This window comes from Acinonyx jubatus, chromosome C2 (assembly GCF_027475565.1).
Source record: "Acinonyx jubatus isolate Ajub_Pintada_27869175 chromosome C2, VMU_Ajub_asm_v1.0, whole genome shotgun sequence".
NCBI lineage: Eukaryota > Metazoa > Chordata > Mammalia > Carnivora > Felidae > Acinonyx > Acinonyx jubatus.
The window spans coordinates 154,253,859-154,277,849 of NC_069384.1; the positions used below are offsets into that span (position 1 = coordinate 154,253,859).

Genomic DNA, 23,991 nt, shown 5'->3' on the forward strand with positions numbered 1-23,991 from the left:
GATCCGCTAGGGCCGCGTCCGGCTTGCAGACCGCCAGCTCCAAACAAATGAACAAAGGAGCACCCAGAGCCCGGTACATAACCGGAGGGCAGCGCGCCATCCCCAGGGCACCCTCCCCGGCGCGGGCAGCTTCTCCTGGACCCCCCGGCCGGGTGGCTGGGTGGGGGAGGGCGCAGGACGGGGCGGGCCGGAGGCTGGTGTCCCCGCCTCCCAAGCCTTGGGCTCGCCGCGTTGCGCAGTCCTCCGCCTTCCTTGCCTTCTCGTCCCCTTCCTTCCTTCCTTCCTTCCTTCCGCCGGGCGCGATGGAGCCGGGACGCGGGGCGGCCGCGGCGCTGCTGGCGCTGCTGTGCGCAGTCTGTGCGCTGCGCTGCGGGCGCGCCCAGTACGAGCGCTACAGCTTCCGCAGCTTCCCGCGGGACGAGCTGATGCCGCTCGAGTCGGCCTACCGGCACGCGCTGGACCAGTACAGCGGCGAGCACTGGGCGGAGAGCGTGGGCTACCTGGAGATCAGCCTGCGGCTGCACCGCCTGCTGCGCGACAGCGAGGCCTTCTGCCACCGCAACTGCAGCGCCGTGCCCCAGCCCGAGCCGGCCGCCGGCCTCGCCCGCTACCCCGAGCTGCGCCTCTTCGGGGGCCTGCTGCGCCGCGCGCACTGCCTCAAGCGCTGCAAGCAGGGCCTGCCAGCCTTCCGCCAGTCGCAGCCCAGCCGCGAAGTGCTGGCGGACTTCCAGCGCCGGGAGCCGTACAAGTTCCTGCAGTTCGCCTACTTCAAGGCAAGTCGGCCCGCCCCGCCTCCCGAGCCCCGCCCCCAGGCCCGGGCCCCGCCCCATCCCCGGGCCCCCATCCCCGGGTCCGGGCCCCGCCCCATCTCCAGGTCTTGGCCCCGCCCCGTCCCCAGGCCCGGGCCCCGCCCCATTCCTGGGCCCAGGTCCCGCCCCATTCCCGGGCCCGGGCCCCGCCCCATCCCCAGGTCCGGGCCCCGTCCCCAGGCCCGGGCCCCGCCCCATCCCCGGGCCCAGGTCCCGCCCCATCCCCGGGCCCGGGCCCCGCCCCATCCCCAAGTCTGGGCCCCGCCCCATCCCCAGGTCTGGGCCCCGCCCCCAGGCCCGGGCCCCGCCCCATCCCCAGGCCCAGACCCTCCGTCTGGGCGGCCCCGCCTTTCCTTGACCCGGCCTGCTCCCACCCAGCCCTGCGAAAGGAATCCTCCAACTTCTGTTCCCCTTCTTCGTCTTAAATAGAGGTGAAAATGCTTTTCTGGAAGCGTTGTTCTGAGGCAGGGAATTCGTACACAGAGCGTCTAGCGCAGTGTCTGCCACGCAACAGTGCCTGATGAATGTTACCGGGTATTTGACAGACTCTCCTTTTCTGTGTGTTCCATGAAAACCCCTTTTTGTCTCCAGTGGCGGCTTTCAGTAATTGAGGGGAAGAGGACCTGAGCTGCCGCCTAGTCTCTCTTAAAGAGAAGGAAACTGAGGCCAGGCCGGGGCAGAGTCTCCTTGGGAGCACGCACACCTGCCTGGAGGAGCAGAACGGGGCACTGTGGTTCATCCGGGTTGGTCCTCTCCGCTCTTTTTCGTCTAGAATTTAACGCGGTTGACTTCCTCCTTTGCGGCTGCTTAAATCCTGTGATTGCTGGCTAAAAATAGCCACAAATTGCAATTCTTGACCCTCTGAGGTCTTTCTCAGGGGACCCACAATTTCTAAGGATGGGCTCAATTGCCTGTTACTGGACAAAGTGACTTTAACTTGGCAGGTCTTTACCAGCTTTTGCCAAGGAAGCCCTCCTAAAGCCCAGCTTCTGCTTTACCTAATTGGAAACGCTTTTCCAATTAGGAAAATTGGAAAATTAGGAATATATTGCGTTTATGCATTTGTTTTAACGACTACCAAACTAGGTTCATGGGATTTTCCAGACTCTGGAGGTAGAAGTTGTTTGCTTTTGTCTTTGCTTTGAGTCTTTGGACTGCAGGGTCTGTTTTTCGTATTTCTGAAACAAATCCATGTTACGCTGTGCTCATAAGAGTAACAAAATAGCGTGAAACCCTAAATAGGTGAACACCTGATTATTTCTATGCTTACATTTTTGTACGAGGTCTCGATTTTGTGAATGTTTGTTCTGGCAATAAAAAAAAATAAGCTTTAAAATAAAACCAGGGGATAAAGTTCCAGGACGTAGAAAAATGATGGCTGGCTCACACCATCCCTATTTTTAAGCTAAAAGTGACTCATTTAATTTTCTCTTTTTTTGTATAACTTTTGCCAGATTACTGTCTGAACCGAATTTGAGTCATATAATCAAGGGGGAGATGTTTTATTTTTAAAACTGGAGAACAGTAGAAGCTGATTTCTTTTCTATACAGATGAATTTGAAACAAAAGGTATACATAGGGAGGAGGGAAAGAGGATTTTCCTTAATGTGACCAGAAGGCAAAGGTTTTCTCCTTCGGCATGGCGTCTTCAAAGGTCGGGATGGTCACAGCTACTCTTCAAAACCCTTTACTTAAAAGTCAGTAAAATACCATCTGTGTTGGTATTTTGAGATCTCTTATGGGACAGGAAAAGGTTCAGAGTTTTGTGAGTAAGCCAGAATCTTCACTTAGTTGCTTCGACTGAAAATCACTGAAGAAGTGATTTTAGGTGGTGTTACTGCATGCTTTATTTTTTTCCTTAGCAATGTTTCTGTTTTCAGACCAAATGGGTGGGGACCAAATGACGGTGTGCCAGGCCCATACATCCGGCCTGGCACCTGAAACCCGAGGCTGGTTCTGAGTGCCGCCTGCTGTGGGAGGACTTGAGCAGGTGTTATCGTGCCACTCTGATTTGCAGGCCTCTGTTTCAGTGATTAAGGACAAATGCCTGAGTTGAACACACAGATGGGGATGGTGGGGCTGGCCTGTCAGAGTGAGGCAAAGAGGTATGGATGTGTGCTTTTGTAGGAAGGGGCTCCTGGTATGGCCCGCAAGCCCACGTAGGTTTTAGGTCATCGCCTATCTCAGGTCCACGTCCCCAGCCGTGGGTTCTCTCCATGGCCGCATTTCCACGAAATGCTCACCGTCCCCACAGGCTGAGCAAAAAGTGGGCCCCCGCACTTGATCGAATCCCGAATGACTGTTGAGGTCTGAGCAGGTAGAGCAGGCCCCGTCCCAGGCACTCCTAGCCCACCCTTTGCCTGGACCAGGACTCTCTCCCCACGCCCCCACCCCCTGTCACCACATTGAGGAGTGGCTCGTAGGGAGGTAGCTGGGGTCCTCCCGTTCAGGTGGCTGTTTCTCAGGAGCTCACGGGAGGGTAGTGCTCCTTCCCCCTTCTCCAGAACCTGCCTGGGTTTCTGTGCGAGGTTCAGCTGCCAAGATGTGGCTCCACGTTTCAGCGGGCAGAGCCCGACCTGAAGTGAATACACCACCCTTTCCTCTCCAGGAAGGGCTTCCATAAAACTCAGATCCTAAGTTAGCGGCCTTGAAGATCCCATTCTGTGCCCTTTTTTCTAAGTGCCCTTCTGAGAATTCGAGAGTCTCATTTCATTGGCAAATGCTGTAAAGGGCTGCATTCATACCCCCTCCCTTCCTGCAGGCCTGCCTGTTTCCGGACCGGAGAGTAAGGCCTTCTGTAGAGCTCTTGCAGGGCATTCCCACACGGGCCACTCACGGGCATTTCCGAAATGCCAGCGCTGACATCCGGGAGTCTGCCCTCGTTACTTCTCTGGCCTAGCTGCCGCCTCGTCTCCAAATGACTTGGTGCCCATCCTGGGGCACTTTCGTACGGATATACGCTACCCTTTGATGCGCAGAATTCCAGGATGTGCCAAGTGTCCCTTTGTTTTCTGTCTGCAAACCTCACTCCCACCTCTGAGCGGCCCTCTGGATTGGCCGAAGGAGGCTCCGTGCACATGTGTGGGTGCCTCCGCTTCCCCACAGCGAGGTTGTGCCATGATTCCCGGGGACGGCCAGGGACAACACGTCAGCGTGGGGGCCCTCTGCTTGCGGGTTGCGTGTCCGCCCAGGGGGGCGTCCACATCCTTGCCCTCCCGCCTGCTGGAGCCCACACCCCAACACACGCTTCCTCCCCGAGGACTTCTGCCTTCCTGGTCACTGTCCACGAGGGTGCCCTGCCTGAAGCTCTCGGGCCACACACCTTAATGGATGTTGCCAGGAGATCGGGAAGCATACTTGAGGGTACGGTACATGGCGGCAGGGGTTTTCTTTTCCTGTTTTGCTCGTTGTTACAGACCCACTTCCTAGAGCAGCGGCTGGCAGGCAGGAGGCTCTCAGCGAATGTTTGCCCAGTGAATGGATAAGGGAACGGTGATGGGGGTCATCGAGAATGGTGAGCAGGAGGTTCTGCCAGACATGTGGGAAAATATTAATATATTTAGGAACATATACGTATCTTGGAAAATACTAATGTATTTTTCCAGAAGGCGTGGTGTAGTCATACTGGGTAGTTGGAGGAATGTTTGAGGGTGGTTATTTACAAAGGCTAGTGATGGTAAGTGTGAGCACCCTTGGCCAAAAAGGGCGAGGGTGAGGACAGTTCCAGGACGCAGGAAGGAGGGAGACTGTCTGGAGAGGGCCGCCTTGAGAGGAGCTGTGGCCTTCAGTTAAGGGGCACTAGCAGCCCAAGGTGACAGAAGGGAGGGAGCCAGGAGGCTAAATAATCCAACCTCACCCTTTTGCCTTCCTTCGGGCTCCCACTGGGTCTCCTCACTGGTGACCCCCATTGGAAGCAGGAGAGCAAGAGAGTGTAGGTTTCATGGGCCATGGAAGTCAATGAACCACCGGCTGGAAGCCCTGTGTTGAAACACAGAGTTACTTGCAGGACTGAACGTTCTTGTTTTGCAAAAATCACTGTTCATCTTCCATTGAGTAGATGTCTCGTCTCTTCGTTGTACTTAGGCAAATAATCTCCCAAAGGCCATTGCCGCGGCTCACACCTTTCTACTGAAGCATCCCGATGACGAAATGATGAAGAGAAACATGGCGTATTACAAGAGCTTGCCTGATGCCGAGGACTACATTAAGGACTTGGAAACCAAGTCATATGAGGTATAAGTGGGTTTTCACACAGCCGACAGTGGCAGCGTGAGTGGCTCAAGGAGGAGGTCTGGATGAACAGCTGTTGACGTCTAAGGGCCTCTAGGATTTTTGATGACACTGATGAATATTAGGGCAACAAGAACGATGGACTGTTTCGCACAACGGTGACCCACTTAAGAGTGAGGTTTTACATTCTGTGATGCACCTGAAGCCATCTTTCCTTTAAATGCTGTATTTTAGAAATAAGGTCATTTGATCATTTGGTTTTTAAGATAGAGGAATGAACACACAGTTTCTGATGAGACTAGAAGACATATCTTTTCACACACACACACACATACTCACACACACACACACCATATGTACTGAGGTGGAGAGGGAATCGGGGAGCGTGGAGGACTGACTTGACAGATTAGAGACTACTGGAATCTCTGCCTCTGCAGGGAGGAGTCTGATGAGAGGGAATGGGGAAGAACCTAACCCCTGTGAGCACTTGCTGTTGTCTGGACCTGTCAAGCGTCGGCGCGGGGGGCATGGGTCCTAAGGGAGGGCAGGGCCGGGTTGAAAACAGAGGGATGTGTTGAAGGTGTCCATGGGCAGCTGGTAGATTCCAACCAAGGCCCAGGGTTTCCTGTAGTGTGACCAGACTGCAAGCTCACTTTTTCACTGGTGGGGACCTTCCAAGTCTCTATTCTGGGGGCCCTTCAGTTTTCCAGGGAAGAATCCTCCAGCCTTTTGCAGGACTGGTGGCGGCTCACGCTCGTCCGTTGGTGTCCGAGAGCCGGTCTGGGGAGAGGGATGGGGTCGCCGCGGCTGGGTCGGAGACCTCACCCGCTTCCTGGCTCTCTGCCCCATGCCTCCACCCCCGCCCTCCTATGCCTGGTCCCTGACCCTCCAGCCTTTATGGATGGGGTCTCTAGAAAAGGAATCACTGGTCTCTGGTAAGGAGCAGCTTTGGGAGGTGGGATCTCTTGGGCACGTAGGTGGGTGTGAGAGGAAACCTAGGGCTCCAAAAGCCCCGTTCAGACTTTCAGTCCTGCTTTCTGCTCCGCGCCTGGCGCCAGTCTCCGTGCTCGCCAGCGCCCGCAAATCCGACAGGTGTGCGGCGTAGTGGAGTGTGTGGTGTGTGGGGGTCACTTCCCCCCGAGACCCTCCTCTGCGATAATTTGGCTTTCTGTCCTTCCAAGAGTCGCCGGAGTGTCTTATCTGCCGCTCGCTCCTTTTTCATTCTCCTGTGCCAAGGGTTTACGCCTTTTAACCCTCTTCGCCGCCGTGGCTGTCGTGGGGCTCGGGGAGCAAAGCGGAGCGCACGTGGTCGGTGCACTGGGCGTAACTGCAGCTTGGCTAGACCGTTCTTTCCCTCTTCCGAGTCCTGCCGGCTGTGGTGGGGCTGCCCTCCTGTGTGCCCAGGGGCCCCTCTCCACATGTGGCTTTCTTCTTGTCGCCCCCGCCCTGCTGCCCCTGCAGAGCCGGCTGCCCGGGGTTGCTGCTCGCGTCCCCGGGCAAGGCGCCTTCAGTCCTCTGCCGGCCTCGTTTGCAGGGGATGCTGCCTGCCCGGGAGGTTTAGGGAGGTCTTGCCGCGCGAGCTGACACCTGAAGCTTGGCGAGAAGCTCAGGTCTGAGGGGTGGCCCTTGGATACCCCCGTTCTGGAGCAGCTGGAAGAGGACCCCGAGGGTAGCATTCCCTGCTTACGTCCCGGCCCGTCCTGCACCATCCACACTGGCAGGGTCGTGTATGCATCCCAGATCTCTGCTCATTTCTTCTGAGACCGGGCAGCTTCCTCGGCCCCCGATATTTCTGTCTGTCTGGTCCAGCCGACGATGAGCAGAAATCCCTTGACTTTTCCGCTGCCAGGCAGGTGGCCACCGTCCCCAGCAGCTAGTGTAGTGGCTTTCCTATTTTATACGTAGCCGTTGGGGGAGGGGGCCTGCCACCTGCTGCCGAGCTTATGTGTTTTCTTCGGTTCAGTTTTAAAAATCAGCTTTACTGAGGGATAGCTTGCTTGAAATGTATTCACCAATTTTAAGTGTATCATTCAATGATTTGGGGGGAAGGTGTGCAATTGTGTAAGCACCACCATAATCACACTATAGAATAGTTTCATCTCCTCTAAAATGCTCCCGCAGGCCCCTTTCCAGTCAAGCCTTTGTCCCAACCCCTGATCGTGGCGGTGGGGGGAAGCCGGGGGTGGCACTGCTCTGATTCCTGTCACTGTAAGTTTTTCCTTTCTTCTTGATCTGAATTTGGTTGTATTATCCAGCCCCTCCTACTTTTTGAATTAGATGAGAAGGTACCATTGTACACAGGACAGAAAAAGCCAGATAGAAGTCAGTTCCTGGTTGGCTTATGTGTGATTAAGGGTCGGCGTGGTTTTCTGGGCACTGAGGAGAGCAGACCTCCGTGCTGGTCTGCCTCCTTCAGGCCTGCAAGCGCCCCGCCCCCCCCCCCCACCGTGCCTTCCAGAGCCTGTTCGTCCGAGCCGTGCGGGCCTACAATGGCGAGAACTGGAGGACGTCCGTCACAGACATGGAGCTGGCCCTTCCCGATTTCTTCAAAGCCTTTTATGAGTGTCTGGCGGCCTGCGAGGGCTCCAGGGAGATCAAGGACTTCAAGGACTTCTATCTTTCCATAGCAGGTTGGTGGCGTTTTGGTTTGGACCAGCGACCAACGGGACAGCCTTGTGTGGCATCCGCGTGCCTTCCTGGTGCCTGGAGTGGCCTCTGGGGGACGTTTGAGCATCCCTCTGACTGGGTAGCTGGGGAGGTAATATGTAACCCACGCAGACCAGCCTTTGACTTTCCAGGGGCTTCTGGAAAAATAACTGAGTACAGTGTCCAAGCACAGGCCTGGAAAGGGGGTCGGCCAGATCAGCCCTGCCCCGTCACAGATTCCCCACAGGCTTTCGGAAAAATAAAACCGGGCCCGAGAGCAACTCACGACCCACGTGATATAAACCATTGCCGTGTTCGCCGTCTCTGAGCGTGCAGTCCCTTGTCGTACAGCCACCGCCACCTCCCGCCGTTTCATCTTCTCAAACGGAAATTCTGTGCCCAGTGAACCCAGCTCCGCCCTCTTCCCACCACGGCCCCTGGCACCACCGTTCTACTTTCTGTCTCCACGAATTTGCTACTCTAGGTACCTCGGATGAGTAGAATTCGTATTTGTCCTTTTGGGACTGGCTTATTTTACTTAGCATAACATACTCAAGTTCCAAAAATATTGTAACAAATTGCTCATCTTTTAGGTTTATTTATTTAACGTTTATTTATTTATTTTTGAGAGAGAGAGAAGGAGAAAGAGACAGAGCGTGAATGGGGAGGGCCAGACACAGAGGGAGACACAGAATCTGAAACAGGCTCCAGGCTCTGAGCTCTCAGCACAGAGCCTGATGCGGGGCTCGAACCCACAAACCACAAGATCGTGACTTGAGCCGAAGTCGGAAGCTTAACCCACTGAGCCACCCAGGCACCCCTATGCTATTGATATTTTTTAGGACTATAAGCCACTCACTTTATAGACTATTCCTCAGTTTGAGTTTCTGTTGTGTGTCCTCACAATTACATTCAGGTTGCGTACTTTGGGCTGGAACGTTACGGAAGTATGCTTCTCAGGGTATCACATCCAAATGTACGTGGTATCTTTTTGCCCCTTACTGGTGACGTTAATTTTGAAGCACTGGTTAAGGTACTTTCCAGTTTCCAGTCTCTCTACGATACTGTTTTTCCTTTTGATACTAATAAGTAATTTGCGAAGAGATACTTCAAGACTCGAACAATTTGTTGTCCGTTAAACTCTGTCTCCACCCCTCCCCCCAGTACCACACGTATACTGATTTAGCATGTATTGAAGACTCTTGCCTGATTCTTTTTTCTCTATAAAGGAAAATAGACATATATATATATATATTTTTTCTGTATTTTTATGTTTACTTCTCTCATACCGAATAGGTACCATACTTTATACACTGCTCTGTTCTTCTTTTTTTCTACTTAGCAATATACCTTACCTAGCACGTGGAGATAGTCATTCTTTTTATTGTTGCTGAGTACTCCATCGAGGGGTGGTGGGAATAATATGCCCCAGTTTATTCAGTTACCTGATGGACATTTGGTTTGGCCCAATCTTTTGCTATTACATGAAATATTGCAAAGGGGGAACTTTAGGGTTTGTTTGTTTTTTTTGCTAAGCGTAGGGGTATGTTTTCAAAGTCAACACAAGTGGGATAGATAGTTCAAAGAGTAAATGTCTCTGTAAATTATTTAGTACGTTAAGGTACCATTTTTGTATTCCTACCAAAGGAATACAAAACATGTACACATGTACTCCTACAAAACATGTACTGTCATCCTTGAGTCTTCTGCTTCTAACTGTGCGAAGGGAGAAAAGGGAGAGGACCAAGGATCATGTGGGAGACTTTAGGGACCAGTCCCAGAAGTTGCACGCATTAGTTGTTGCTATCCATGTTTCATTGGCCCAATTACCCATAGGGCCCCACCCTAACTGCAAGGGAGGCTGGGAAATGTAGTCTTTGACATCTCGCTCTGTTGTTATATTTAGGTCTACCTCTTCTCTTTTAAAGGCTGTGTAGATTCCATTGTTTGTATGTATCAGAGTTGAGTAGTCACTAGCCTGTTGATTGGCATTTAGGTTGTCTGTTTGCTGTTACAAACAGTGCCTGGGTGTGCCTGTGTCTAAGGAAAATTTCCTAGAGGTAGACTGCTGGGTCCGAGAATTTGTGTATTTTAACTTTGATATGTTTTGCCGAATTTGTCTCCAAAAAGTGTGTTTCTGTTTTGCTTTTGTCAAGGGAATATGAGACTGTAAGTTTCACCATTTTCCCTCTAATGCTGAGTGTTATCAAATTTTTAAAATGTTGCCAATTTAACTTGCAGACGTGTGGAGTGACCATGTGGTACACGTGAAACTGATGTAATATGTGTGTCCACCATACTTCAGTTAAGCAAATTTTTATTTGCCAGTTTAACGCTTTAAGATATTTTAGATGGGATTGTGTGTGGGTGGGGAAGGGAGGGGCAGAGAGAGAGGGAGGGAGAGAGAATCCCAAGCAGGCTCCCTGCTCAGCACAGAGCCTGACTCGGGGCTCAGTCCTACTGACCGTGAGATCATTGCCCAAGCCAAAAATCAAGAGTCAGAAGCTTAACTGACTGAGCCACTCAGGTGCCCCTGGATTGTGTTTCTTTTTTTAAATTTTTTTTTTTTTTAACGTTTATTTATTTTTGAGACAGAGAGAGACAGAGCATGAACGGGGGAGGGGCAGAGAGAGAGGGAGACACAGAATCGGAAGCAGGCTCCAGGCTCTGAGCCGTCAGCCCAGAGCCCGATGCGGGGCTCGAACCCACGGACCGCGAGATCGTGACCTGAGCCGAAGTCGGACGCTTAACCGGCTGAGCCACCCAGGCGCCCCTGGATTGTGTTTCTTAATTACAAATGAAGTATAACGTATTTTCACAATGTTTATTAGCCATTTTTACAATTTCTTTTCTGTGAACCTCCTTTGGCCATTTTTATATTGGGTGTTTGTCTTTTTCTTACTGACTTTGAGGAACTTTGTATATTAAGGATTTCAGCCCATTTATCATAACTGTTGTTGAACTATTTTACCTTGATTATCTTTACCTTTCACCGGGATCACGAGGAGAGGGGGGCAGAAGTAGTTTTAAGAAACTAATGAATGCAGGGGTGCCTGGTTGGCTCTGTTGGTGGAGCATGTGACTCTTGATCTCAGGGTGGTGAGTTCGAGTCCCACGCTGGGTATAGAGATTACTTAAAAACTAAAAAAGTGAAAAAAAGAAAAGAAAAAGGAACGAATGAACGTACTGCTCTGAAAATCTGTGTGTATTCTTTCAGATCATTATGTAGAAGTCCTGGAATGCAAAATGCAGTGTGAAAAGAACCTCACCCCCGTTGTAGGAGGCTATCCCGTGGAGAAGTTTGTGGCCACCATGTATCATTATTTGCAGTTTGCTTATTATAAATGTAAGTAATTATCTTCCATGAGAGGTTGGGCAAGGTGCTCAGTCCTCCTAAGACTCAGCTTCCCCTTAAAAAATAGGGTTAAGAACCCCTACCTGTGCTTGTTGAGAGGAGTTGTCAAGGTCACGTCGACAGCCCCAGTGCTGGGCCTCGCACAAAAAGGTGGCAAGGCCTGGTGATTCAGGGCGCATGTCAGCTGCCTCACTTACTAATTTCTCTGTGCCTCGGGTCCTCATCTGTAAATAAGAGATCATCGTATTAACCTCCTGAGGTTGCCATGAGGGGCCAATGGGTTGACAGGTGTGGAATGCTTGGGGTATTCGTACACGGGTGTGTGACAAACCTCTATCAACGTGCTTTGTTGAGTGGCTGTCCTGCCACGGCCACCTGCCGTTTTACCCCACCTCCTGTCCTCTTGAGGGTACTCTGAAAGATTTGCCTGCTGAAGGTTAAAAAAGGGACCAAAAAAAAAAAAAAAAAAAAAAAAAGATTTTTCTTCTATGTGTGCATATGTGAGTGTATACATATATATATTTAAATTTTTAATTTTGGTAATCAGGATTGTCCCTGGGAAGGCTGTGTAGCAGTCATTTGCACCAGAGCTCTGTGAGGAAGGGAAATGGCCCCTTCTGGCAGCGACCCTGCCATTGCGACGGACTGAACCTCACCTAAGGATGCAGTGAAGTGTCCTGAAATGTCCCTTGCTTGGGACATCGCAGGTCAAGAGGAGGGTGAGGTGTGGCTTCATCAGGTGTCCTTCCCCTTGCACAGAGGGCAGGGATGAAGTTTTGTGTTTAAAAAAATTTTTTAATGTTTATTTATTTTCGCGAGAGAGACAGAGCGTGAGAGTGGGAGGGGCAGAGAGAAGGGGACACAGAACCCGAAGCAGGCTCCGGGCTCTGAGCGGTCAGCACAGAGCCCGATGGGGGGCTCGAACTCACAAACTGTGACATCATGACCTGAGTTGAAGTCAGATGCTCAGCTGACTGAGCCACCCAGGCGTCCCTGTCATGTACATTTTTTAAACACCCTGGAAACTTAAAAACATACATTAGAGAGAGTGGTAGTATGCCCATCACCCAGCTTCAACTTTAAAAAACAATTTTTTTTAATGTTTATTTATGATTGAGAGACAGAGCGTGAGAGTGGGAGGGGCAGAGAGAGGGAGACACAGAATCTGAAGCAGGCTCCAGGCTCCGAGCTATCAGCACAGAGCTGGACGTGGGGTTCGAACCCACAAGCTGTGAGATCATGACCTGAGCTGAAGTCGGACACTCAACCGACTGAGCCTGAGCCACCTGGGCACCCCATTTATTTATTTATTTTTAATGTGTATTTATTTTTGAGACAGAGAGAAAGACAGAGTATAAGCTGGGGAGGGGCAGAGACAGAGGGAGACACAGAATCGGAAGCAGGCTCCAGGCTCTGAGCCATCAGCCCAGAGCCCGACGCGGGGCTCGAACTCACGGACCGCGAGGTCGTGACCTGAGCTGAAGTCGGACGCTTAACCGACTGCGCCACCCAGGCGCCCAATGTTGTTGTTGTTTTAATAGCTAGTATTTATTTCATTTTCACAAAAATCTCTGTTGGTACCTCCCTGTTGGACTTTGAAACCCTGGGAAGAATCGATCAGGTCTCCGAGCCCTCTGAGCCCGGCTTGGTGCTGTGTGCACAGGGCCAGAACACTGGGAGTTTAGGAGTGTTCCGGATACATCCAGGCTCTGGCGGCTCATGGGTCCTCAAAATTCTCACGTGCTCAGGAAATTACCCCGCATCTCGGAAACTGTGGCAATGACTTATGAACACTGGCAGACCAAAACCTTTACATCTGCTTGCTGCTTCGAAAAAATCTTTGCTTTCTGGGTTTGTAGGTAAAGAGTATGAGTTAAAGTTTGCTTCTTGAAATTGGCTTCTTGAAAGTCGGCCCTGTTTTGAACTCTTTCTACACTATCTGCCACACTAAATTTTTTGAGGGCAGGTGTCATTTATACTTGAACCCTGGCCCTGAAAGGCCTTGAACTAAGTGCCTTTCCCAGCCTTCTAGACCTGGTGAATGGCCTGTGCCCTTAAGTACAGGTTTTAAGTTTGTTGTCACAGGAAACAGCCACTAGGTGGCACAATTTATTCATACCCGAGTTTTGGTTACTCTGGCCAAGCTGAGCTTTTAGCAAGGGTAGTGTTCTGGGTTGTAAATTGGAGTGCAATGTGTCAGGATAAATGACCGGGGGCTTGTGGCTTATCACCTCTTTCCCTTTGCCCCCACCCCCACCCCCAAAACAAACCCCAGCCCCTGCAGATCCTCTATGCTGAAGGTGCCATTGGAGGTGGGGCAACTCTAACGAGGGATGCTAGAGGTGGGAACCCCAGTTTCCAGGACATGTCAATACCAGGTGACTTCACATCTTTTCCGGCCCAGAGGGCCCACCGCCTTTTGGGTTTCCTAGCTTTGGTTTAGCTGTAGGAGGGCTGCCTGGATTTGGCCATGGTGGTGCCATCCGGAGGGGACCCAGGCACGTGCTCCCTACCTCCCTCAGCCCGGGAGGACAGTCCAGGCCTTGGGAACCCAGCCTTCCCAGCCCAGGTCACTGGATCCCGAAGTGCAGTCTAATAGACATTTCTGCAGAGGCGTCTGCCTAACGAGGAACCTCCGTGTTTGAAAACCACTCCCCAGGCTGCTCTGGAGACCCGGTCTGTGACCTGCCCGCCCAGGGGTGATTCTGGTCTGTCACAGGCTTTCCCAAGGAGGGGATGTGCACAAGGGGCTGGCTCATGGCCGTTTCCTTTAGGCGGCTGTGCTGGTGAGGGGAATTTCAGGGCAGGGTTTGCTGATTTCCTGTTCCTCTTTTCTCCCCGGCCTCAGTGAACGACCTGAAGAACGCGGCCCCCTGTGCGGTCAGCTACCTGCTCTTTGACCACAGTGACAAGGTCATGCAGCAGAACCTGGTGTATTACCAGTACCACAGGGACAAGTGGGGCCTCTCGGACGAGCATTTCCAGCCCAGACCAGTAGGTATCAGGGCGCCAGGCATCACGTTTCCTGGCCTCCTCTTCATTCTCACTTTCAGGATACTGTTCCGCATCTTAAGATGAAGAGTTATTGCAGAAACGAAGGGGAACTCCTTTTCTTCTGTTGTTTTTCTAGTTGTTGTTGTTGTTTTGTCCTTGAACATTTTACCGCTCTATTCTGATTCCTAAATCAGTAAAAACTACCAGTTTCAAACATTATGGAAATGTTTTACTCGGAAAGCGAAGTTCTTTCAAAGTCCCATGCCTTTTCCCTACGCCCTGCCTTACCGCTACATACGTCTCATGTACACAGCACGTGTGTCTTTGATTTTATGGAAACAGGGTCACACGTTACCTGCTCTTGTGCACGTTGCTTCGTCTTTCTCGTGAACGTTTTCCGTGTCACATTCCTATGCCTGCTTACTTTTTTGCACCTTCAAGGCATTATTTAATTCCCCTGATGGACAGGCCCAGCTTGGCGTGTGTTGCCAGGAACTCCAGGATTGTATCCTACTCTTTTTTTTTTTTTTTGAGAGAGAGAAAGAGGGAGCGAGAGTGCGTGTGTGCGAGCAGGGGAGGGGCAGAGAGAGAGGAGGACAGAGCATCCAAAGCAGGCCCTGCACTGACTGGGTGGCTCAAACTCACAACCTGTGAGATCACAACCTGAGCCGAAGTCAGACGTCTAACCGACTGAGCCACCCAGGTGCTCCTATATTACTTGTAAAAAAGCTTTTTAGATTGGCCTCTGCCCTTAACTTGTATTTTCATTGGGATTTTTATGTGCTCTCCTGTCTGCCATCCATACGTTTTCCTTCGTACCTCGCTCCCCAGCCAACACACCCGCACGCTTTCTTTCTCTTTCTCTCTCCTACTCTCTTACTCACTTGGGGCTGGCCACTCTTTCTTAATTGAGATATGATTCATATGCAATAAAATTCATGCTTTTAAAATGTACAGTTGAGGGGCGCCTGGGTGGCTCAGTCGGTTGGGCGACCGACTTCGGCTCAGGTCATGATCTCGCGGTCCATGAGTTCGAGCCCCACGTCGGGCTCTGGGCTGACAGCTCAGAGCCTGGAGCGTGTTTCGGATTCTGGGTCTCCCTCTCTCTGACCCTCCCCCGTTCATGCTCTGTCTCTCTCTGTCCCAAAAATAAATAAACGTTAAAAAAAAAAAATTAAAAAAAAATAAATAAAATGTACAGTTGAGTGGTTTCTAGCACATTCACGGAGTGGTACGACCATGACCACTCTCCAATTTTAAACATTTTTATCGCCCCCGAAAGAAGTCCATACCTGTTTCTCCCTCCTCCCGGTTCTGACATGCAAAGGTCGGTCGTAAAAACTGTTCTGTGTTTGTGTTGAACAGGAAGCAGTTTGGTTCTTCAATGTAACTACGCTCCAGAAAGAGCTGTATGACTTTGCTAAGGAAAATATAATGGATGATGATGAGGTAAGTTTGCACGGTTAGCACACGTCTGGCTCGGAGAAAATATTACTCACATCTTTGCTGAAGTCACTAGAAGCCCTAGTCGTCCCTGAAACAGAAGGGGACCCGGAGGAATACAGTCTCTGTGGGCGTTTTAGTGGAAGTCAGAGCTCTGGGGAGGGGAAAGACGGCTTTCTAGGAAACCCAGGCTGCAGCCCCACATTTCCTGACGGTGAGTGTGGAGGGACCCATCATAGACGTCATCCAGACATCATGTTTTACCTTTATAAAAACACAGTGGATTCTCAATTACTCAGTGCTCCGAACAACCTTGGAAACACTCATCCCGATTTCTCTGTGATATTATTATTATCTCTTTTTTTTCTTTCTCTTTTTGTTAATTAGGTCCTTGCTGAGTGGCATTTTATCGTTCTCGGAGACAGCTTGAAATTCCTGATTTCAGCTGACTCCTTTTTGAGAAAGACTCCGCTCTCCTGCTCTCGGAGCATTTGGGGGTGGGGCAGCCTAGTCACAGAAAAGTCCTTAGGGGCGGTATTTAGAGAGATGCATTTGAAACAAACCAGAACATGCTTCCTAAGGCCTAAGCCTAGGGGCTTGCCGGCTGTTGGAGCGTACCCTGGCCTGACCCCTCACCTCTGAGCTGCTAGGCTGCACCCAGGGGCCCGGGCCCTCCGGATCTTCTGTTTCCACTGCCTGGTTTTTGGTGGAGCACCTCTAAGTAAGATACCATGGCATTTGTTTTCGGTGCACAAATTTGCACGGGGGGGACCTGTCACTGGTATTCATTGGATTTCCCAGAGCTTCATTGTTTCATTTATAAAATGGGACGTATAATGGGGACCTCACAGGGCTGGGGAAATGAAATACCATGCTGCATGTGGAAGTGATTTATAGACCAGGAGGTGATCATTGTGGCATGTGTCTGAGAAGCAGAGCCTGAGATAAGGTCACAAGGATGCTGCAAAGGCAGGGGTGCTGGCTTGATACAAACAGGGTTGGCTGCTGTTGTTTGGAACGTGGAGAAAACCATATTGAAAAAAAGGGAGAGTTGAGTTCCTAATGGAAGTCACTACTGACATTTTGAGATGTATACCTCCACTTTTTCCTATCCATTTTCTAATATATGTTCATTACAAACCCAATTGTAATAGGCATCATGGCTTTTCCATTTAACGCCGTAATATGAGAAGCCTCCCTTGTTATGTTTTTCTAGAACAGCTTTATTGAAATATTATTCGCACACCATAAATTATCCTTTTTAAAGTACAAATACAGTGTGTTTTTGTATACTCACAAAGTTGTGCATCCATCACTGCTATCAAATTTTAGAGCATTTTCATCACCCCCAAAAGAAATCCCAAACCTGTTAGTGGTCTCATTCCCCATTCTTTCTCCTCTGCCCGCTGCCCCCCCATCTCTGCCCCCGGCCTCTGGCAACCACTAATCTACTTTCTATGTCTATGGATATGCCTGTTCTGGACGTTCATATAAATGGAATCATAGGGTATGTAGTCTGTTGTGACCAGCTTCTCTCACTGAGCATAATGTTTTCAAGGTTCAACCATGTTGTAGTATGTATTATGTTACATGTGAATTTCCATTTTTATTGCTGACTAGTATTCCACTGTGTGGATATACCACTGTTTGGTTACCTGTTCCTCTGTTGATGTTTATACTGGGCTGTTTCCACTTTGGGGCTATTTTGAATAATGACACCATGAGCATTTGTGGGCATATTTTCGCTTGGACAAAGGTTGTTAATTCTCTTATGTACCAAAAGTACATACGTGCAAGGGGAATTGCTGGGTAATATGGTAACTCTATGGTTACCTGGTTGAGAAACTCCCAGACTGTTTTCCAAAGGGGCTGCACCGTTTTACATTCCCAGCAGCAATGTATAAAATTTCCAACTGGCTACATATTTGTCAGCCCTTCTCGGTGTTTGTCTTTTCTATATTAGCCATCCTAGCAGGTAAGAAATAGCATCTCATTGAGGTTTTGATGTTCATTTCCCTAATGACTAATGATGTTGAGCATTCTTTCATATGCTTACTGGCTATTTGTGTATCTTCTTTGGGGAGATGTGCCGTCTATTCACACTCTTTGCCCATTTTTTTAATTGGGTTACTTTTCTTTTTATTGTTGCATTATAAGAGTTCTTTATCTATTCTGGTTATAAGTCCTCTGTCAGACACATGAATTGCAAATATTCTCTTGCAATATTCTCTGTGGGTTTTCTTTTCGTGTTCTTAATGGTATCTTAAGGCATAAAAGTTTTAAATTTTGATGGGATCCCATGTATCTGTTTTTTCTTTTTTGCTTGTGTTTTTGGTATCAATCTCTAAGAAACTATCACTTATCCAAGATCATGAAATTTTACTCCTATTTTTTTTAAGATTTCTATAATTTTAAGACTTTTGGTCTACAATCTATTTTGAGTTAATTTTACATATGATGTGAGGTAGGGGTACAATTCCATTCTTTTACATACGGATAACCAGTTGTCCCAGCACCATTTGTTGAAAAGACTTTCTTTCCCATTGATTTGTCTTGGTACCCTTGTTGGAAATCAACTGACCATAAATCTGAGGGTTTATATCTGGGCTCTCAATTCTAATCCATTGATCCAGATTTCTGTCCTTATGCCACTACCACACTGTCTTGAATACTGTAGCTTTGTAGTACATCGTGAAACTGAAAATGTGAGTCTTCTGATCTCATTCTTCTAGATTGTTTTGGCTATTCTTAGGTCCCTCGCATTTCCATATGAATTATAGGATCAGCTTGCCAATTTCTCTAAAGGGCAGCTGGGATTTTTTATAGGAATTGGGCTAAATCTGAAGATCCTTTGGATAGTATTGACATCTTTTTAAAAAAATTATTATTATTTTAAAATTTAAATCCAAGTTGGTTACATATCGTGTAATACTGATTTCAGGAGTAGAATTTAGTGATTCATCCTCTACATAGAACACCCAGTGCTCCATCCCAACAAGTGCCCTCTTTAATACCCATCACCCATTTAGCCCATCCCTCACCCAAAACCCCTCCAGCAACCCTCAATTTGTTCTCTGTATTTAAGAATCTTTTATGGTTTATCTCTCTCCCTGTTTTTATATTATTTTTGCTTCCCCTCCCTTAAGTTAATCTGTTTATATCTTAAATTCCACATATGAGTGAAGTCATATGATATGTGTCTTTCTCTGACTTATTTTGCTTAGCATAATACACTCTAGTTCCATCCACGTTGTTGCAAATGGCAAGATTTCATTCTTTTTGATTGCCAAGTAATATTCCATTGAAAATGTATATACCACATCTTCTTTATCCATTCATCCGTCGATGGACATTTGGGCTCTTTCCATACTTTGGCTACTGTCGATAGCGTTGCTATAAACATGGGAGTGCATGTGCCCCTTCGAAACAGCATACCTGTATCCCTTGGATAAATACCTAGTAGTGCAATTGCTGGGTCGTAGGATAGCTCTATGTTTAATTTTTTGAGGAACCTCCATACTCTTTTCCAGAGTGGCTGCACCAATTTGCATTCCCACCAGCCGTGCAAAAGACATCCTTTTTTTCCATATCTTTGTCAACATCTGTTGTTGCCTGAGTTGTTAATGTTAGCCATTCTGACAGGTGTGAGGTGATATTTCATTGTGGTTTTGATTTGTATTTCCCTGATGATGAGTGATGTTGAGCATTCTTTCCTGTGTCTGTTTGCCATCTGGATGTCTTCTTTGGAGAAGTGTCTATTCATGTCTTTTGCCCATTTCTTCACTGGATTATTTGTTTTTTGGGTGTTGAGCTTGATAACTTCTTTATGGATTTTGGATACTAACCCTTTATCTGATATGTCGTTTGCAAATATCTTCTCCCATTCTGTCGGTTGCCTTTTATTTTTGCTGATTGTTTCCTTCACTGTGCAGAAGCTTTTTATCTTGATGAGGTCCTAATAGTTCACTTTTGCTTTTGTTTCCCTTGCCTCCTGAGATATGGCAAGTAAGAAGTTGCTGCGGCCAAGATCAAAGAGGTTTTTGCCTGCTTTCTCCTCGAGGATTTTGATGGCTTCCTGTCTTACGTTTAGGTCTTTCATCCATTTTGAGTTTATTTTTGTGTATGGTGTAAGAAAGTGGTCCAGGTTCATTCTTCTGCATGTCATCGTCCAGTTTTCCCAGCACCACTTGATGAAAAGACTGTCTTTATTCCATTGGATATTCTTTCCTGCTTTGTCAAAGATTCGTTGGCCATACGTTTGTGGGTCCAATTCTGGGTTCTCTCTTCTGTTCCATTGATCTGAGTGTCTGTTTTTGTGCCAGTACCATCCTGTCTTGATGATTACAGCTTTGTAATACAGCTTGAAGTCCAGAATCATGATGCCTCCAGCTTTGGTTTTCTTTTTCAGGTTTCTTTGGCTATTCAGGGTCTTTTCTGGTTCCGTACAAATTTTAGGGTTGTTTGTTTTAGCTCTGTAAAGAATGCTGATTATTTTGATAGGGATTGTGGATAGTATTGACGTCTTGACAGTATTAAGTTTTCTGATCCATTAACATGGGATGTCTTTCCACTTCTTTAGGTCCCCTTTAATTTCCTTCAATAATGCTTTCTTACATTTCATTAAGAAATGAAATTTTGCTAATGGAATTTTTTCTTATTTTTGTTTTCAGTTGTTCATTGTTAGTAGATAGAGATACAGTTGATTTTTGTATATTGATATTATAATTCTACAAATTTGTTGAAGTTGTTTATTGTAATAGTTGTGTGTATGTGTGGTTTTGCTTAGGAGGTTCTATATACAAGATCATGTTATCTGTGAATAGAAGTGGTTTTATTTCTTTTCTTCCAATCTGGATGACTTTTATTTATTTTGCTTTGCTAATAGCCCTGACTAAAACCTCCAGTAAAATGTCAAATAGAAATGGAGAGATTGGACATCCTTGTTTTGTTCCCAATTTTAGAAAGAAAACATTTGGTGTTAGCATTAAGAATGCTGTTAACTGTGGGTTTTTTGGTGGGTGCCCTTTGTCAGGTTGAGAACGTTCCCCCTTCTACTCCTAGTTTGTCAAATGTTTTTATCATGAAGTGGTGTTGAATTTTGTCGGTTGCTTTCTTCTGTATCCATTGAGATGATCGTGTGGTTTTCGTTAACCTTGTTAGTTAATGTTTATTTTAAACATGACTTTTTAGTGACTAACAGTCCGTGGTATGGATTTTTAAAGTTGAGCTTTTTGTTTTTATAAGCATTTTAGGTTGCTTCCAACTTTTTGCTTTCACAAATAACACAGCTGTGACTACATTGGTTACCTTTTTCCTGGTCATTTCCTTAGGATAAATTCCCATGGGTGGGATTCCTGGGTCTAAGGCTATGAATGAGGGCTTTTGATGTACAGAAACAATATATTTAGAAAAATCATAGGTGTTAGAACAACAGGAGAACTTTTACGATATTCACTCAAGCTCTCTCACATCACAGATGAGGATATAAATTCAGAAAGGTTGAGTAACTTGCTCAAAGTCACACAGCTGGTTAGTAATCATCCATTGCTCACCAGAATTATTCTAGGCTTCAAAATTCCTAGGATTCTTGGACCTGACACTGCCATGATAAAGAAAGAAGTCTGTCGAAGGTCCTAGAAGCATTTAGCTTCTTAATCAAAGCTTTAGAACCGTGAGCAAGCGACTTTCTTTTCTATATATCAAATTATATTTCAGCTTATTTTCAAATCATATTGGGTTATTTCTATGTATCAAAGAAATAAGTATAATCAATACAATAAAATTATTAATTTAATCTTTAAGATTCCAAAGGCCAAAATACTACATTGAGACAAAACATCAGTACGATTCAGCTACTGATATTAGGGGATTTCTCCTTTATTATCCTGAAATGTGTTGTAAGAGCTCCTGAAAGTTTTGCACACTCGTTAAGAATTTTGCAGACGCTAATTATAGTTTCAGAAACCTTATAAAGCAGGCTGAAATGGATGCATCAAGTTTCAGGATCTGATGATTATTTGTTTCGGGAAGGTCCAAAAGAAATAGATTACAGTTTGCAGGAGTGATTTACTGAGAAGGAGTGCTCTCAGGAGGGAAAGAAGTGAGGGGCAGGGGAAGGAGCCATGAAAATATGAGGTCTCCGCCAGAGTCAAGCTCAGCCTGATCCCGTGGGAGCTCCGGGGCACAAACTGTACCACAGAGCTCTTCCTGCATTTTGTACGCACCTTATCACCCTCTCCCTGGTGGTTGGCAGCCTGGAGGGCTTGGGGTGCAAACTCCCCAGTAGGGCTGCTCCCTTTGGCCAAGGTCAATTGTCCAGAGAAGGGGCAGCTGTAAGCCATCAGCAACTAACACTCCCAGCAGCTGGGGGACGGGTGCACCCAAAAGATCTGAGCAAGGCCTCTGCTATAACAGGCCACAGAGGGGGTAGTGTTTCTTTCGTCTGTATTGCCTTGGGTACTTATTAGTGAGCTAAGAGCAAATGATACCACACCCCTATGTCACAGCAGCCACACCGCGAGAAACGGTAACTCTGGGAACAGCTGTCATGGCCATACATATAATCCCTCTACTGTGTTTTCCTTTTGGGGCCCAGAAGGCAACGGAAGCAAACATCGTTTGTTCAATCAGTCGTCTTCCACTTCTGTCACTTTAGTTTCTAATCTCAGGCATGATACGGTAGAAATATTCGATGAAAATAATAAGACCCCCTTTTGTGTCTCACGTGCTCGGGAGGTTTCCCAAGTATTCTCTGATGCTGAGAAGTTATAACAGGAAGTGTGGTAAAGTATCAAACGGAGCAAAGAGCCTCTTGGCCTGGGATGGTGACCTCTGTGAGGGAGGCCAAGCTGGCCCTCACGGGGGGGGCTGGCCCTCGTGGGAGTAAGACTCGGCCTGCTTGGTGATTCGCTCATTCTTGGCACTGAAGAAAATGGGTGTCCTCAGCTGGTGGCCCAGGTGTGTCATGGGAGAGAATTCAATGCAGGGAGGAAACGAGAAAGTGTGCTGGGCTATCAGATTGAGGCTTAAGGCTGATTGCAGAAGGGGGGAGCGGGCGTGCTCCTGGTACTAACCGTGGGCAGGCGGGTCCCACGACACCCAAGAGACCGTCCTGTGAACGGAGTGACTGCTTCAGCCACACCAGGGATACGCACACATACCCTCTTCCTGTAGCAGGTTTCCGACTATGTCCATTCCAGGCTCTAGGGAAGGAAAGTCACCCGGGTCCTGGTCCTGGTCCTTGAAAAGCTCATGATCTGCTGGTCAATGTAGAAAGGGAGCAGACAGAGAGTGCTCCTGTGGAGTAACTACCAAGAAGGGGGATGCCCAGAAAGGGGGGCTCTAAACGGGTCTTTCAGAGGGTGGCTGGACTGCCCCCCTCCCTCACACAGGCCATCTGTGGGGGTTGCAGAGCCCTTGACTCCAAGTTCCCAAGGAGTGGAAGCCAGGTCCCCTCCCAGGTAGAAGGCAGGTCCTCTGGGCCCAAGGGCAAGGGGGAGGGGCTGCCCCAGCCCACACAGGCAGCTGGCAGCGTCCAGCCCACAGTCTGGGGGCTGGGCCTCTTAGAAACAGTCTTGGCTCAGCAGCACTTCTAAAGTCAGGTAACCCACTTAACAGACGTGTCGTGTCGTCTCTTACAGGGAGAGGTTCTAGAATACGTGGATGACCTCTTGGAGCTGGAGGAGACCGGCTAGTCCACAGCAAAGAGAAGTCCCTGGATGTCCAGGGGACATAGATTCTGTCTGCCTTTCCCCAGTAGCCCACGTCGCTGATACCTCAAAGCCTTCTCTTCACTCTGCGAAGTGAAAGGGAAGCCTCGTCTCTCACTACGTATGATAAGGGACGAGCCTGCCTTCCCCGTGACCACACCTGCCTCCCCACGTGCCTCCCACGTTCACACGGGCCTTTCTCACTATTTTGGTTGGAAGCACAGTCCTTCATTTTTCCCCCCAGAAAATCACAATTTTTTTTTTTAATAAGAAAAATACTCCTCAAATTAGATAATTGTGAAAACCTATCTTGGGCTTTCCGTTCTTTCAGGTTTTAGACTCCATTATCCCCATGCCCTGATTCAGGAAGACAGTGGAAGACACGGGCCATACTTCTCCACACACACCACCCCCCCCCCCACCCCGGCCCCGTGACAGCGTACAAGTGGTCTGACCCGCACCATTTCTGGCACCCACTGAAAGAGAAGCTGCGTAGATAGTGCAGGCTCCAGAAATGTGGCTTTTGCCCCACACTTCTGCATCTCCAAAGTCTTACAATGGTTGGTCGATCCCTGGGCACCATAGTCAGTTGCAAGTCTCAGAGTTGGAAATGGAAGAAAGCAGAGGGGGTCCGGTCTCATTCATTTTTTCACTAAATATTTATTGAGCACCTACTACATGCTAGACGTTGACGGGGGCACTAGAAGTGCTGTGCAGAATGACGGGGGAAAAAATCCCTGCCCTCCAGAGCCTATGTCCTCTAAGGGAGACAGACAACAAATAAATAAGAACAAATGTATATAAA

General features: G+C 48.4%; 1 protein-coding gene across 1 annotated transcript; it reads left to right on the plus strand.

The window, feature by feature from the left end:
• The first annotated feature begins 225 nt into the window (after positions 1-225).
• On the plus strand, positions 226-23,991 carry CRTAP (cartilage associated protein). Its single transcript, XM_027040563.2, has 7 exons — positions 226-773; positions 4,893-5,042; positions 7,498-7,669; positions 10,903-11,031; positions 13,889-14,034; positions 15,400-15,483; positions 23,118-23,991. Exons 1-7 carry the CDS (start codon positions 303-305, stop codon positions 23,169-23,171), a joined length of 1,206 nt encoding a protein of 401 aa, XP_026896364.1. The 5' UTR covers positions 226-302; the 3' UTR covers positions 23,172-23,991.